The 15375-nt window shown below is 46.2% G+C and overlaps 1 protein-coding gene across 1 annotated transcript in view; it reads left to right on the top strand.

Annotated features, from left to right (window-relative positions):
- Positions 1–2552: 2552 nt before the first annotated feature.
- The window catches only part of ATOSA (atos homolog A), a 46742-nt gene continuing 33919 nt past the window's right edge, over positions 2553–15375 (top strand). Inside the window, exon 1 of the mRNA XM_014874068.2 lies at positions 2553–2708. Within this exon, the coding sequence (XP_014729554.2) occupies positions 2693–2708 (16 nt within the window). The 5' untranslated portion in view covers positions 2553–2692. The remainder of the gene's footprint in view (positions 2709–15375) is intronic.

Below are 15375 nucleotides of genomic sequence, written 5' to 3' on the forward strand. Positions count from 1 at the left end.
AGGATGTGACTTTTCATTAGGATGACTAGGAGGATCTGACAGGTGGCTGAATCACGCCCACTGCAGTCACGCTGAGCTTCATCTACATGCACCCACAGTATTTATTGCTCAGTCAAATTCTTCCTTTTATAATTCTGGATTGCCACATTTGCAATTACATTGCATCCGGCAGTGAGTTCTGAGATCTGTAATTACCAAACACGTCTACAGCAGTCACACAGCAACAGAAGTGACACTCATGTACTTATGAGTGTAAAATCAAAGCACTGCACCTCCCACTAGCCCATGACTGAATTGAGAGGTGTTTACTGCACAGTTTATTCTGTGAAGCACCCTCCCAGTGTAATGATACACAACTGATAAATGAGAGTGGGAAATAGGTGCAGTTCTTACAAGCCAAACAGTGCAGAACTGAATTGTTCTGGAACTTTACATTCTTTGCAATACCTCCAGTGGCTGCTCAGTCAGCTGAGAAAAGAGTGGCTACGCCGAGCCCAGATGTACGCACATCTGCAAGGATCCTACCAGAAAGAATCAGGAATTGGTTAGGCCATGCACAAGGGTCAGAAGACTTGTGTATGTATAAGTCACCTTGTAGGGAGTGAGTGCCTCCCATAGGGCTCAGGCTGTAAGATGGGATGTTTGCAAACAATCACAGTGGAAGGAATTACCCGTTCCTGAGTAAAAACGACTGGGGATGTGGCAGTGTCTATGTGCATCCCACCTATGGGACCATCTAAAAGCTCGAGAAACACTGTATTGTCTCATCTGACTTTCTGACCGAGCCCAAGTCCGAGTAACAGAGCTGTCCATGGGGCCTGCCCTGGCTGTGGCACAGTCTCCAGGTGAGCTGTGCGTTGACATTCCAGCTTTTCTGCAGTATAGCTTCCCTTTTCCAGCAGATGTTTCTGCTCTCTAGAGGCCGCTTTAGTCGGCCCAAATCTGTGTCCCTGGTGAAAGAGGGAGCCCCATCCCCAGGGCAGTTTGTTTCCCTGTTTTCTGTGGTGCATTCAGGGCTCGGGGCACGGGCGGGGGTCCGCACTCGGCAGCCTCTGTCCTGACCTGCTTTACCAGGCAGGGTAAACGTGACGTGAGGGATGGCGCCGGCCCGTCCCTTTTAGGGAAACCTGAATTTCGGCTGGATTAAGGCGGTTGTGTAACCGCAGCCCAGCTGACTCCATTGTTCCTCGGCACAATGCAGTTATCAGTGTGAAGTGAGCGCCGAGCACGGCGCTGCCCCAGGGCAGGGCCGCACCGAGCGCTGCTCCCGCCCCGCAGCCCGGGCTGAGCGGGGTGAGCGGGCGGGGGCTCCGCTTCCCGCCCGGCGGGCACTTCACACCTGGAATCGCCGCTCTGCCGCCGCCCATACACACGTGCATTTAAGCCCCGGCGGCGATGAGCCCGGGCTCCTGCGGGCACACGCACGGCCAGCGTGGGAGGACGCGTGTGCGGGGCGGAGAGGGGAGGCCGGCCAGCGGCTGACGGCACTGCGGGAAAGGCGCGGGTGAGGGGCCGTGCCAGCCCCCGTCGGAGCCGGGTGAGTGAGCGAGGGCCGCTCCCCTCCCCGGGGCGGGAGCCTGACTGCCAAAGCGCTCGGCCGCGGGGGTTAGGGGCGAAGGGACGATGCCGTTCGCGCGAACGCAGCGGCACGGGTGTTCCTGGGCAGCGGGGACCGCGCTCCCGGGCGGACCGGACCGTGCCGAGCCGCGCCGTTGCCGTGACAACCGGGCTGCTGGACGGCGGGCGGGCAGGCAGCGGCGCGGGGCATTGGCCGCCGTGGGCACGTGGGGCCGTGTGGGCCCGCCCGGGGGCGGGATGAGCGCGGCGCGGGGCGGGCGCGCAGCGGGGCCCGCGGTCCTGCCGGGCGCGGGTCGCGTTCCCCCGCGTTGGCGGCCGAACGTGGCGGGTACCCCCGGCCGAGCTGTGCTGCTCTGCCCTGCCCGCCGCCGGGCTGTGATGTGTGTGCCCCGCTCGGCGGGAGGCGGGGAGTGCCCGGCGGAGAGGAGGGGAGTTAGTCAGCGACGAGGAGGAGGAGGAGGCAGGGCCGGAGGCAGAGCCATGGAGAGCAGCGCTCGGCGGGCGGGGCGGCCTGTGTGACCGGGGCGCATCGCGGGGGCACGGCCCGGCAGCCCGGGCGGCAGCGGCGGGGCCGGGCATGAAGGTGCGGCGCTGCCCCCCGCCGCCAGCCGCCGGCCCGTGACGGGGCGGGGGCCGCGGCCCCGACGGGGCGGGCGGGGGGCCGCTCGCTGCCTTCCTCGGGGCAGGCAAGCGGGCGGGCAGGAGGGAGGGGACTCCGGCAGGGGCTGCCGTCGCCCGGGGCCGCGGTGACTCAGAGCCGGCGCGGCCGGGGGTGAGCCGAGGTCTGTTGTTGTGGGATTTTTTTCCCCGACAGGTTATAAATAGCCCCGCGCGGCGCCGTGTCACGGAAGGACAGCCTGGCCGGGCGCGGGCAGAGGCCGCCGGCGCGCAGCCTCCCCCGGCCGGCCGCCGCCAGCCCGCCCGCCCGCGGGCCCAGCTGCTGTAGCGGCGGGGCCGCCTCCCGCCGGCCGTGCCCGCTGCCGGGGCGCGACTGACACACACCGCCTGCCGGGACAGCCCGGCACGGCTCGGCTCAGCCCGGCACGGCCCGGCTCAGCAGGGACAGCCGCGCGGCACCTCGGCCCTGACAGACCTCGCTGAGGCAGCAGGGAAGATGAAGCCGGAACGAGGTAAACGGCTTATCAGTACATTTCTTTTTGTTTGTTTTGTCTGTCGGATTAGAAGTAGCCCGGTGTTTGGTTTCGATGTTATCGTTCTATTTCCTTATCCCCTCCCCTGTCATTTTGGGGGCTGGGAAAGAATCCAGGTGCTCGGGCTCGGCTTGGGAAATGCCGTGGGAGTGGGATGCGGAGGATGCCCCGCCAAGGGGGGGTACAGCCCCGTGTCCTGCCTGCCCTTCGGCTTTCCATTGTCTTAGCTGGATGGAAGGGAGACAAACGCCGTAGCGAAGTGCTGTGGCTGTGGGAATGCTGCAGTTCGTATGTCAGACACAGCCGGTTCCTTAGCACAGTCCTGCAGTGCTGGGGCGAGAGTCGGTCAAAGGCAAATCGGGCATCCACAGACAAAGCAAGCAGATGTCCAGAAATATCCAAATATAGCTGAAAAACACCCTGAAAATAACCATAACTTACATCTGTGTTGTTTTATAAACTGATAGTGCTTTTTTCCCCAGTTATAATGGAAATATTTCATAACAAGCACGGTGAAATATGTATTTTTCACGATTATTTGGCTACATCTTATCAGATTACTGACATCTGGTTTTACAGAAAAATCAAGACGGCAGTCTACGTATATGTTCATAACACTTGAGCTCTTTTGCCGTATAGCAACAGCTGCTGATGCCCCTAGAGCTGGAAATATGTCATGACTTCTATTTTGATCCACAGGAGCAGTGATTATTGATCCATGTTAAAGCAAGATATTTTTTGAAGAAAATCTTATGACTGCTTATTGTAGCATTCCGAATGTTAATTTAAAACAATAATCCGTGTTTTCTAAAGTTTTGATGATTCTATTGATTATCTGGTTGCTTTCAGTTTAAAAACATGTTCTATTTCTGTTATAATCACTTTGGTGTTTTGAGAAACACTTTTATATAGCTCAGATATTTGTGTATTAAATGCTAGCACTTACATGACATACACATCTTAATTAGGTTTGTTAATGACATGTTTGCTAATGGCGACACTGCATACATGACCACTCTTAGGTGGATTTTTTGTCTGTATGTGCTGCAAGGATTATATGGTGTGATGATAGCACAAATAGTACAGAAGCAATCATAAATTAATGGGGTTTAAGTACTATGGTTTTGAAATGGGCCTTTCTCATTGCTTTCTTCCTTGTTTCTTAACTGGCTAAACCTTCATACCGTCTACTGCAGCAAGGCTGGTTGTTTTTAGAATCTTTAGATTTTAATACCAGACTCTGAAATTTGAAAACTGTTTACTGTCAGGGTGAAATTATATTTCGAAATAGCCAGGTAAAACCCTTTTTGCAGCTTTAAAATGTTCTGATCTAGCAGTTCAACACCTACATGACCTTTGTGTATTCCTTTCTGTAATTTTTAGGCAGAAGGAGTTAGAACACTGGAAACATTTTCAGTTGCTGTATGATAAGTGATCAGATGCCTTCTTTTAAACAATTTGGTTTAGAGGGAACCAGATTTGTATAGAAAGCAAGTTACTAGGTTGCTGGGGTATTTTTTGTGATTTCTTTTCTTTTTTTTCCCTGTAGGATGGGAGATAATAAATTGAGATTCTTATACAGTGTTTACCACAAACTGGGCAAAATCCTTCAGAAATTCTGTCTTGAAATTCTTCTAAGATAATTAACAAAAGTCTTGAAATAAATCATGGGTCTTGCCAAATGTGGGAGAGTATCTCCAGCCATTTTAGTGGATCCCTCAGCTTGTGTGCTAATATAATAGGGCAATACCATGCACAAACGGGGTTGTGAAAGTGCTGCCTAAATGCCACGTGTGGTCCACAGAGGCTTTTAGGAAGGCACGAATCATGCAAATGTTTACATGTGCTGCTTTCTGCATAGCAGCTGTACCACAGGACACAAGCAGTCAAGTGTGCAGTCACCTGCTTCCAATCGTTGCAAATTAATAGCAAAGGGCAGAGGACAAGCAGACCACTCAGCTTGGCAGAGGTTTTACTTCTCCACAAAGCCTCAAAATCCTGAGAAGACTGTAAGTTCATACCTCAATTAAAGCATAAAGAAGCAGACTTTAAACAGGCTTGCAATGTGTTGTTTCTTTTTTTTTTTTTTTTTTTGTTGCTGTTCTTACAAATAATTGTATCAGAATCAATTTGGAGCAGAGGGATGCAGTTCTTGTCAGAATTTAACTCAGCACTGCACTGAAGATTGTAACGCCCAGGCACATTGGGAGAGGTATGGTTTAGCTTCTGCTGAACTACCAGTAAGTTTCTTGTTATCCCCAGCAAAGATGGATGAAAAAGGAGATCTAAATGTGCAACTATTTTTATCAGTGAGAAGTGTTACAGAATGTTTAAATTTAAGGAGGTGAGAGGGATCTACAGAAATGAAGAAAACATGGGGATTTGGCCCTAAGGTACTAATTTCCCTCTACAGGAGGGAAAGCTGTAAAATTGCAGATGTAGATATGTAATGTGTGAGAGCAGTATGGAGGGGATGGAGTATGGAGCTCTGCATAGCAAACCTGCAGAGCAGTTTTGTGGATGAGAGAGAGCAGGAAGAGAGCTTTGAAAGTGCAGGTAAAAATGTAGAGTTATTCCTTTGCCATGCAAAGGCATGGGACATTCCCCGGATGTATCTCATGACCGTACTCAGGAGTAGCCATCAGGTGGGGTTTGTGTGGAAGGACAGGGGTTGCTCTGAGCACATTCCCAGAACTGTCTGTACTGGGTCTAGGGAATGCAGTAATTCAAATACTGATGGCTGCTGCTCAACTTTACCTCCCTTGTGCTGCTGTTCTTAAAGTGCAATGTTGAAGCATCTTGAAGTACAGCAGTCATGTTTCTTCAGCTGAGGCTTCACTGGTGCTAAGGAGAAGAATTATTTATCTCCCTTTCTTATATACAATGTTTTAGGAGTGATGTTTGAGTTTGGGGTTAGTTTTGTTTGGTTGGGGTTTTTTTTTGGTTTTTCTTTTTCTTTCTGCAGTAACAACATATCAGGTTGCCTGGCTTTGATCCATGATATCATCACGATTTGGTTTCTGCAGTACAGCTGCCTAGTCAGCTGCTTCGTGCTGCATGTTTGGACTGCTGTTTCCTTTCTCGAGTACAGAGCTTTGCTCTTGCTTCTATTGAACTTCGTTCTAATGACTTCTGGTCGTTTCAGCAAGTTTATTGAGTTTGGAAGACAGTAAGACTTCGTAGCAGAGTGCTTGCAAAGCTCAGCTTTGTTCATAAACTGTATAAACACACTGTTTCACCATCAGCATTAATGAAAACATTGCATAATGTCAGGATGATAGCTTGCTGCCAAATTCAGAAGGCTTGTTATGTACTCTTAGAGTACACTTGTACTTAGAGCACAACTGGAAAAAGTCTTGTGGTTTAGATGAATCTACAGTATAGTCATATTTTACTGTGGAAATGTTACAAGACATCAAAAGTTTTACTATAGTCTAAATAGCTGGGAGTTATTACTCCTTCCTCTTCCCTCCCCCTCATTGCATGAATGATCAGTTAAAGGAAGAGGACAGGCTTGTTTGTCTCTTAATGTATGCTGGCTGGTTTTTATCACCTTATTCTAGTCTTTTCTTACTTTTTTATTGCCTTGCTTTGTTTATTCCTCTGTGTGTTTACTGTGTAGAGACTATTTTGTTTTCACTTACAAATTAAACAAAAAGCAGTCCTCTCTTACTTTCTGAAGCATTATTTCCCTCCTTGAGATTATCCTAATTTACAGTCTGTCTACAAGAGAGGAACAAGCAGTCTGAAGATGGCTTTTTGTCTTCTTCCTTCTTTGCAAGTCAAACTTGGATATGTGCCTCTGGGTCTGTTTGTAGCAACTGGGTGAAGGGACTTTTGCCACATTACTTGGTGGGTTGGTATGGAAAGAGGTAACTCTTGTTTCAGCAAAAGCGTGTTTACTACCTCCTGTGGGAAACATAGCTGAGGCATTTCTGGATGTATCTGTGGGGAAGGCTGGAGGAGAGAGTAATGAACAGTCATGGAATTTAGATTCTTAAAAGGAAGGATGAGGAGGCATGGGACTGGGGGAAGTGAGCTGAACCAGTGTGTTCAGTTGTGAAGTTGGTTGTTAATTTAGGAGATGTGGGTAAGGCCCTTGTTTTTATAGCCATAAAATATGCCCTATATTAACTGGGGAAGATGTTATGGAAAACTTTTTAGCAAAGATGATGTGCTACAGAGTATGCAGATTAGGAAGTGAAAATATGTATTGAAAAAGGATGAGTGTTCTTTTAGTGTCCTATATTGAACTGTGATACAGACACTTTGATTTTGTAGTGTCTTCTCAGTGAAATGTCACAAAGCACTTAAACTTTTCCATGGCGGAATGATGTAGCCAGTCAACAAAGTAATAAACTGGAAATGAGCTGCTTCCTGCTCGATGGAGTTGTCACTCCAAAGGCGTTTGGGCAATGCTTGGGGCTGGTTTGCCACAGGTAAGTGCAGGTTGGGTGCTGATGAGCTGGGGTGACGCTGTGCCTGCCCCAGGAAGCCCCGGGGGTGAGCAGGCTCTGCCGCGGGCACGTGCAGAGAGCTGCGTGTGTCCAGGGAGCCTGCTCCTCCTGCCTGCATTGCTGCCAAATAAACCAGCTTTTTCTGGGAAAGAAAGAAATCCTGAAACCGTTCAGGGTGAAAACCCCACCAACCCAACTGAACTGACAGGTACTGCACTCAGATTCCATTTATGAGGCGTGATGCCATCCAGCTCTAATCTTTGGGGAGAGCAGCTTTGTCCTGATAACAGATAATGTATAGATGCAGGGTATGAGTGAACAGGAACAGAAGCCTTTTCTTTTTATTGAGGGTGGAGTCTAGATGTTTTCAATACAGCTGTCCTTGCACCAGAAAAATGGCAATATAAACTCTCGTTTTATTAAATTTCTATCTCAAACATTTAACTTGGAAGAATTCTTAGCTTTTAGGTGCTTAACTTTTAAAAAATGTTAGGCACCAAAAAAATAAAGTATATTAATTTGTAGAAGGGAAAATCTCAGGTTTTAATTTGAAATGCCAGCTTATGTTACACTTTTTTTACCTGTTCTGCAATTTGTACCTAGCTATTGACAGCAAGGCAAGTCTTCCTCTTGTAAAAGTATTTCTTGGGTTGGAAGGTGCTTTTATCATTGTTCAACAGTGAGTGTTCTTCATGGCATACTTGTTTCTCAGAGAGAGACATCCTGGTAACAATTTTGCCATTTTTTCGTAGTTTGCTTGGTGTTGTCCATCCTAGATGCTTTTAGCTGTTGCTAAAACAGATGCTGGAGTGGCATTTAGGTGGATATTTTGGGGATTGTGGATATGCCAAGCCCATAGGCTTGCAATACATGGACTGACCCTTCTGAACATATTCTTTACTTGCTGAAGTGAGAAACTTTGGCGTGCCAGATCAGATCCCTGGGGTGAAACATATTAGGTTGGACTTTGTTGTTAAGGGCAGTGTTGACACTATTATTGGATCTGAGGTCTGCCAGCTTCTAAATGTTTTTAAAAATAAGCTAACATTTATAAATACAGATTCTCATGAGAGACAAGAGTTTACTGCCAAATGAAATTCTGCTTATTAAAATTAGAAGTCTTCTGTGAAAACAGAGTAACTGATGAGAACAAACCAGCTATATGACATCTGTTAAAAGAACTTGCTCTGTCTACTTCACTGTTTATAAAATATTTCTTTGTTATTATGACAAACTTCTAATAGCAGTTGTTTACTGGTGGGGAAATAGCCATAACCTTTTATCTTCTCAGCAATGAGTTTAAGGTAATAGTCCAGCTGTTCTTTTAGTCCATAAAGTCTTGCAGTTTAACTGTAAATATAGCGGTAGTTAAGTCCATTCCAATGTGATACTTGACAAACTATGTTTTTTAGATTTTTGAAAGGAGGTGGTAAGTTGTTGAGTCTTTGCAGGTCATTTAAATTTAATGTTTAGACAGAAGCCAGTTTTTAAGTTAAAATTATTTTAGAAGTACATGTACAGTTGCATAGTTACCTTTGTACTACCAGTGCTGAAACTCAAGTAGGCAATTAAGAATGAATGCAAATACAGAAGAGAGCCTCTTTCACCTGGGTAGGTAGCTGGACTTTGGAAGACTTGGCTTTCATTACCTATTCCTTTTTCTGCTGGTCTCGTGCAGGGTGGCATGACTATAGCTACAGGCACATGGCTGAAGCCGTGTGAGTTATTCTTGTTCTGCAATCAGAACTGTTCTGGGATTGGAAGAGATTTTTTTATTTTTTTTTTTAATAAAGGCTACTTGTAAACAGTAAGTTATAAGTCATGAAAATTCTCCATCTTTTCTTAACAATTCATAGTTAATCTGACCAAGTCAAAACCAACTCACTTGTACTAATGCATTTCATTCGGTGTTAAATGGGCCTGAGTAGTTCTTTGGCTAGTGATTTTTCATGATAGCTTTGGGGCCAAAGCTGGTCCAAATTGCTGTCTGGGATGGTATCACAGCACCACATTGACTCAAAATTTAAAGATGTAATAGGGCAGCATGAGGATGTTCTTGGTGATAATTTGGAGATGGAGCTGTGCATGAGGCAGCTGAACATGAGGAGAGGGAAGCACTCTACATACATGAAATACTGATGACACTTTCATGTCTTTGCTGATCGTAAGAGTCCATATAATGAATAAAGGCAAACAACATAGTCTTGCTGAGAAACTTCGTTTCTTCAAGAGCAGTAAGGGGAGCTCTTTCCCCTCATACACATTTATTTTGGTTTGACCACTTTTCTTTATGTGGGCAGGCATGCAATCTCTGTCCAGGTATGTAGTACCTAGTAACTATTGGGCAGTTAGGCTTCCCTCTTAGCAATGATCAATGCATTTCCCAAGCCTGTTGGGTTTTTCTAAGGAAAAAAACAAGTTGGATTTTCTTCTGAGACATAAAAAAGGGAGAACATGTCTGAAATAAGGACTCTCTGGTTGCACATGAGCAATGTCATCTGCTTTACATTATGCAAGTTAGTGATCTTTTTTCCATTAAGATTCCTGGGAACCAGGTTGGTAAGTAAGTCCGTTTTGGATAGTGAACTACTTTAGGGAGTCTATGAGCAGGTGACTGCTTGTGGTAGTTTAACCTCTTAATAGTGCTTGCTGTGTATGCAGGGATTCCTTTTGCTCTCTGATGAGCCTTCAGGATTTCTAGGACATATTTCACACTTCTTTGTACTGCAACAAATCAAGTTCTTTCTCAGGATGCTGTGCAAGTATCATCTTGTTGTTTTGTATAATGGGGGCAGGAAGGGCAAAAAGTGAGAGAACTTCAGTAGAATTGAAGATTCAAGTATTATCCCATATCCTCAGTACAGTCAGCACCACAATGGGAGGTGGTAAGAGTGGCAGCTGGTTTCTTCTGAGAGACAAGGGAAGGAGAAGGAGAGGTGCAGGAAGAGCTGCTGTGGTTAGCACATTTTTTTTCCAGAGCAATGGGAAGCTCTTCTCCCCTGCCAGGTATTGTTCTCCTTGATTCCCTGCCAGGGCACCAGCCCAGCAACGCAAGTGAAACAAACCATGGCTCAAACTCGCTTCCAGGCAGGTCAGCAAGTCTGGTGGAAAGCTTTGTTTTTAGACTTGGGGGGCAGAAAGGGGCAGAAATCTGAGTAAATGTCTGTGGTGGCTGCTTGCCATAACTCTGTGTTAACAGAGTAAAGTTTTGGTATGTTGGACTGATGCTTTCTTTAATGTGCAGTTTTCTGTAAAGTCACAAGTACTGGTGCATTTCCTTTGCGTGTTAGATCTGAATCTTTAAAACTCTTGGATCTTCAAGACTTCTATTGTTCTTTATTCTTTAAATTTTGATTAAGTAGGTAAATTTGAGGGTAGGGGGAAGAAAATAGTTGCATAAGGAAAGGAAGAACTTCAGTAAATATTAGAGTCATGTGGAATAAAAGAGGAGTTTCCTACCAATAGGAACTGAACAGGGACAAAATTGAAGATCAGCATGGACTGGGAATGCAGTTAGGTCAAAGGGATTGATATCAACACTCATGCTGCTCAAAGGTAAACCTTATTTTCTTTGCTTTAAATGTCTTTAAAATTGAGCTTCAGGTATACTTTCTATGCAAATTTTCACATTTCAGTTGTCTTTTAGTGAAAAAATATTACTTTGCTTTGTTTTAATTTGAGGGGGAAACAGCTTCTTCCTTTTGAAGCACATGCTATTTGAATCGCCAGACGAATTTTGTTTACGGTGGGGAAACCATGAGAAACAAAGTATCTGGAGAGCTAGAATTGGAGGATGGGCCTGGCTGATGGTTGCTACCAGAGCTGTACTCACAGTGCAGCTGCCTCCACCCTGCTAATGCAAACAAGGTGTGGAGGACCCCTCTGAAGAGTCTGCTGGTAAAAGGTGGAGGAGTAGAACCAAATAGCTGGGTCATGCAGGTGAAACAGGAGGAATAGTTGGTAATAGTGGCAATGTCTGAAGGCAAATTCAGTGTAAAACTGCTAGAATGCATGCCTGGCTCATCTTGCAGCAAGCAGTTAAGTTCACTAAACTTAGTTGTTGTGCTGCCTTTGGATGTTTCCTGTGAGAGCCTCGCTGAACTAACAACTTTCTATGAGAAAGTATTTTGGATCTACTAGAGGTAAAATTACGGTGCTTGATGTGCATTGATTGTTCTTTCATCCCATCTTCATGTTGAGAAGATGTAGTGGCCTTTTATAAATGTTTTAGGATGCTTTTTGTAAGCTGATGAAATTCATTCTTGTGTAAGTTTCTAGTATAAAATTTGAGCAGCTTTGTTACACACTGATTTTTATTTTATTTGGTTTTAATTTTTGTTTGTTTATTTAAAAATATTTGTTGACTTTGTTATTTAAAAATCATAGTGGGACTGTTAGCATCTGATCCTTGTGGGACTGTTAGCATCTGATGTTTTCAACTTCTGGTGTACTGAAGACTGTATGTAGCCTTTCTCACTCAAGAAATTTGAGTTTGAACATCAGTAAAAGGAAAACTATACACAGAGTGTGAGTGGTATATCTAACCATCTATTTTAACATGCATTGCAAGCATCAAGAACTGACCTCAGCTTTGTTCTGAGGAATCGAGCATCTGTACTGGGAGAAGGGGAATAAGGCTGTATACATGAGAGCACTTGGTGGTTTTGTGTTCTGCAAATTAGTAACTCAATCCAAAATGTTTGTTACAAGGAGGGGATGTGTTAGTAGAAGTGTATTTTTATTTTTAGCTTGTTTCCATGACTAGGCTGTGTAAATATAAGGTGCTGTGGAGTCAGGCTTTGCTCCTTAGGGGTCACATGCCCACCTTGCTTTTCCTGCACAGGCAGGGCTGGAATCTGAACTACAGTGTTTTTCTGAACTGGCTCATTACTAGACATCCTGTGCTTTGGCATGGCCCTTCAAAGGTTGAAGTTGAGTGTTTTTTATATTGTAGGGATGATGCCAATTATGTCTATTGGCAAGTGCCTCTGAATTGATGTGTAATTCAGTTGATATTGAGATGAACCATACTTGGCTCTGACTTCCTGCTTTATGGAATGTGTAGGACTGCTTACTCCCAAAGTGTTGGGATAAAATCCATTGTTATGAAGACCTCACCTTTTTATTTTTACAAGTGTTATTCTATTTGTGGCAGAAGTTGGGTTAAAATACAGTCTGGTTATCTTGATTATTGCTTGTCATTTTGCACAGTGTTAGAACTGTGAGGATAGTAATAGTATTTGAAGTGTAGGTACTTTATGATGATGAAGGATGCAGCCTAGGATAAAGTCCTGTGTATACCTCTGTGTGCTACTCTCTTCTCATGTCAAGTATCTTGTGACTCTGGAATTTGTGGGAGCATTAGAGATCCAATAAACGAGTAATGTGCTTTAAGGTAGGTTTTGTTTTGGTAGAATTTGTAATATTGCAGTTTATAAATTTAGCATGTTATTAGGCTGGATGCCTTTACTTCTGGGATGCTCATCCACAAACAGGCACAGGGCTCAGCTGTGTGTACCTGCAGCTGGTTTAGGACTGTAAGCTTATAAGCTGGAGTGTCAACAAGCTGTCCTACTTTTACTGTATTTGAAGAATATCTGATGTGAAAAGGATCTTTGCAGTTGCACTGCAGAAGCCCAGTGTGGGGAGGGAGACTGTTCAAGAGCAGTATGGTGGGTAGGTATGCCCATCATCTAGAAACAGCTGCTCATCACTAAAACATTGTTAGTTGGCCTGTAAAAACAGCTGGTGGCTCCTGAATGCTGTCTCTGCTGGCCCTGCTGGGAGTTGGCTTGGGTGTTGTTGCTCCTACCCCTTGTTAGCAAAACTTCTAAACATACCATATTCAGTTATGTGATAAATATTCCTCTTATACCCCCCCATTCCTCCTCTAGATACTGAATAACTACTTCATAGAAAATCATCTGAGTACTTTCCTCAAATGCTAGGTAGCTGCTTGATTAAGAAAACTTGAAATTGCTTTTTCAGACAACTGTGTAAACGATGGTGTTTTTGTAGACGTAAATGTTCCATGAAGGAAAAATACTTGGAAAGCAAACAGGTAAAATATACAGGAAGCTTGTATGTCAGTGACTAATGAAATGGTATGTTTTGCATCTAATTCTCTGTAAGGCACTATCTGTATGTGAGATCTCTAAATGGGCCAACTACTAAAAGGTATCTGACCTTCCTCTGATAAAATGTCTACTTTAAAATCTTGTATAGATTGTGTTTTCTTGCAACCACAGCTAAATGATACTGGTATATAAAATATGAGTGGGGAAAAGTAATTTTGTGAAGTGGCATGTTTTCCATGCTCTTGAATGGGTTAGTGAGTGGTACTGCATTTTGAATGTGGTTGTGTAGTCTAGTTTGATCCATACTTTTCATCGTTTCGTGGTATCTAATTATAGAACAAGGATTTTAGTCTTGCTTTGTGATGTGGTTAGGCTGAGAGTGAGATAGGTTTTTTGCACTGATTATGTTAATATGGTGACTGTCATCTGACTTTAATACTTGTAAATACGTCAGAACTGGGTGAAGTTGTTTAACGTAGCCAGTTCGTTGTTTAGACTACATCTAGAATAGTACATGCTGTTTTGAGACTACTCTCTTGAAACAACCTCGTAAATTAGTCCTCAGAAGCCATTACAAATACTGAGGTAAGAACTACTTGGAAACAATACTGAAGTAGTAAGTAGTGCAAGGAGAGCTGGTGCGAGGTCCTGCTCCCCCCGTGTGCTCCAGGAGGGTCGGAGGAATGAGGGAGCCCAGCCGCTCCCGAGTGGCTGAGCAGTGGAAAAAGAGCAGTGGGAAGTTGGCTGGTGCTGGCTGGCAGGAGGACGGGCTGGCGGATTTTTCCACTTCCAGATGTAAATATTCATCACCTCACAGCCTGGAGCTCGGGCTGAGCGTTCGGAGCGGTGCTGTGCGGGAACATTCCGTGTGCGGTGCCAGCGCACAGACAGACGCACGGCCCTGCTCCAACTGGGGTCGTTTCCCGGTGCGGGGAGCGCGGTGCCAGCGCGCCCTGGAGCAGGGGAGCGGCTCCTGCCGTCCCTTGACATCCCCTCCGAGGGGGCCCCGGGACGGCGCTCGGGGCTCGGCGCTCTCGGCGGTTCCGCTCAGCCCGGTGCCGGTCCCGGTGCCGGCGGCTGTGGTTCGGCAGCGCCGCCCCGGTGCCGGCGGTTCGCGGGCCCGCCCCGCTCACCTGGCGCGGTCGCGGGGGCCGGGCCGGGCCGTGCCGAGGGGGCCGGCGCTCGCCCGGCGGGGCCAATGGGCGCCCGGCCCTGTTGCTATGCGCGCCCCTACTCTGCCTCCTTTGTGGAGGATGCCGTGGGCACCCACCCACCCGCGCCGGCGCTGCGGGGCTCGCTGCGGGAGCGCCGGGCCGCGCGGAGAAGGTGTGTACGGCCCGGCCCGGCCCGGCCCGGCTCGGCTCGGCCCGGGGGCGCCGCGGAGGGGGCCGGGCGGAGCGGCGGGGGGAGGCTGGAAGGCCGGTGGCACCGAACCCGACAAGGCTGCCCGGGCGTGAAACAAGTTCCAGCTGTGTAACTCCGAGTACTCGGCAGTTGTTGGCGGTGTTTGTCTGAGAAAGGTGATTTGGCATCCACCTATACTGAGCTGCACCAAAGTTTGCCTCTCCGGTAGAGTCTGTAAACAGCTCCTTTAGAAACCCAAACCAGACGTTCTTCCTTTTCTTCCGTGTACTGAGCCTGTGAAAGGCTTAATTTCTGTGAGTTGGGGGTTGGCTTTTCTTTTTCCTTTTTTAACGTTACCTTAAAGGAAAGTAATGGACAGCCTAAAAATTAACTCGGTTAATTCATTACGTTGTTAGGGCAAGAGTATTAAATGTCCTGGAACAGGAGGGGAGGATTTTTAAGCCTTAGAAGTGAGACGTGTAGTTAAAGTGTCAAATGCGCTAACAGTTGTAGTTAGTGTAGCCATATGTAACTGTTTGACTCCTCATTATTCTGAGAAAAAAACCAACCTCTTCCCCCTCCCAAAAACACCCTAAACACCCTGAAGCTTAACTGAGTTTCTTCTGTGCCTTGTTATGTAGGTCAAGTTTCTCTCTCCTCTTTTTTTTTTTTTCCTCCAGCAGGAGGAAACTATTACAGTATTTTGATTTCTGCTAGAAACAATGCATGAAACATTATCAGCCCTTTGCCACTACTTGTTTGTCTTGG

Source organism: Sturnus vulgaris, chromosome 13, assembly GCF_052056855.1.
Source record: "Sturnus vulgaris isolate bStuVul1 chromosome 13, bStuVul1.hap1, whole genome shotgun sequence".
In the NCBI taxonomy this organism is placed as follows: Eukaryota; Metazoa; Chordata; class Aves; order Passeriformes; family Sturnidae; genus Sturnus; species Sturnus vulgaris.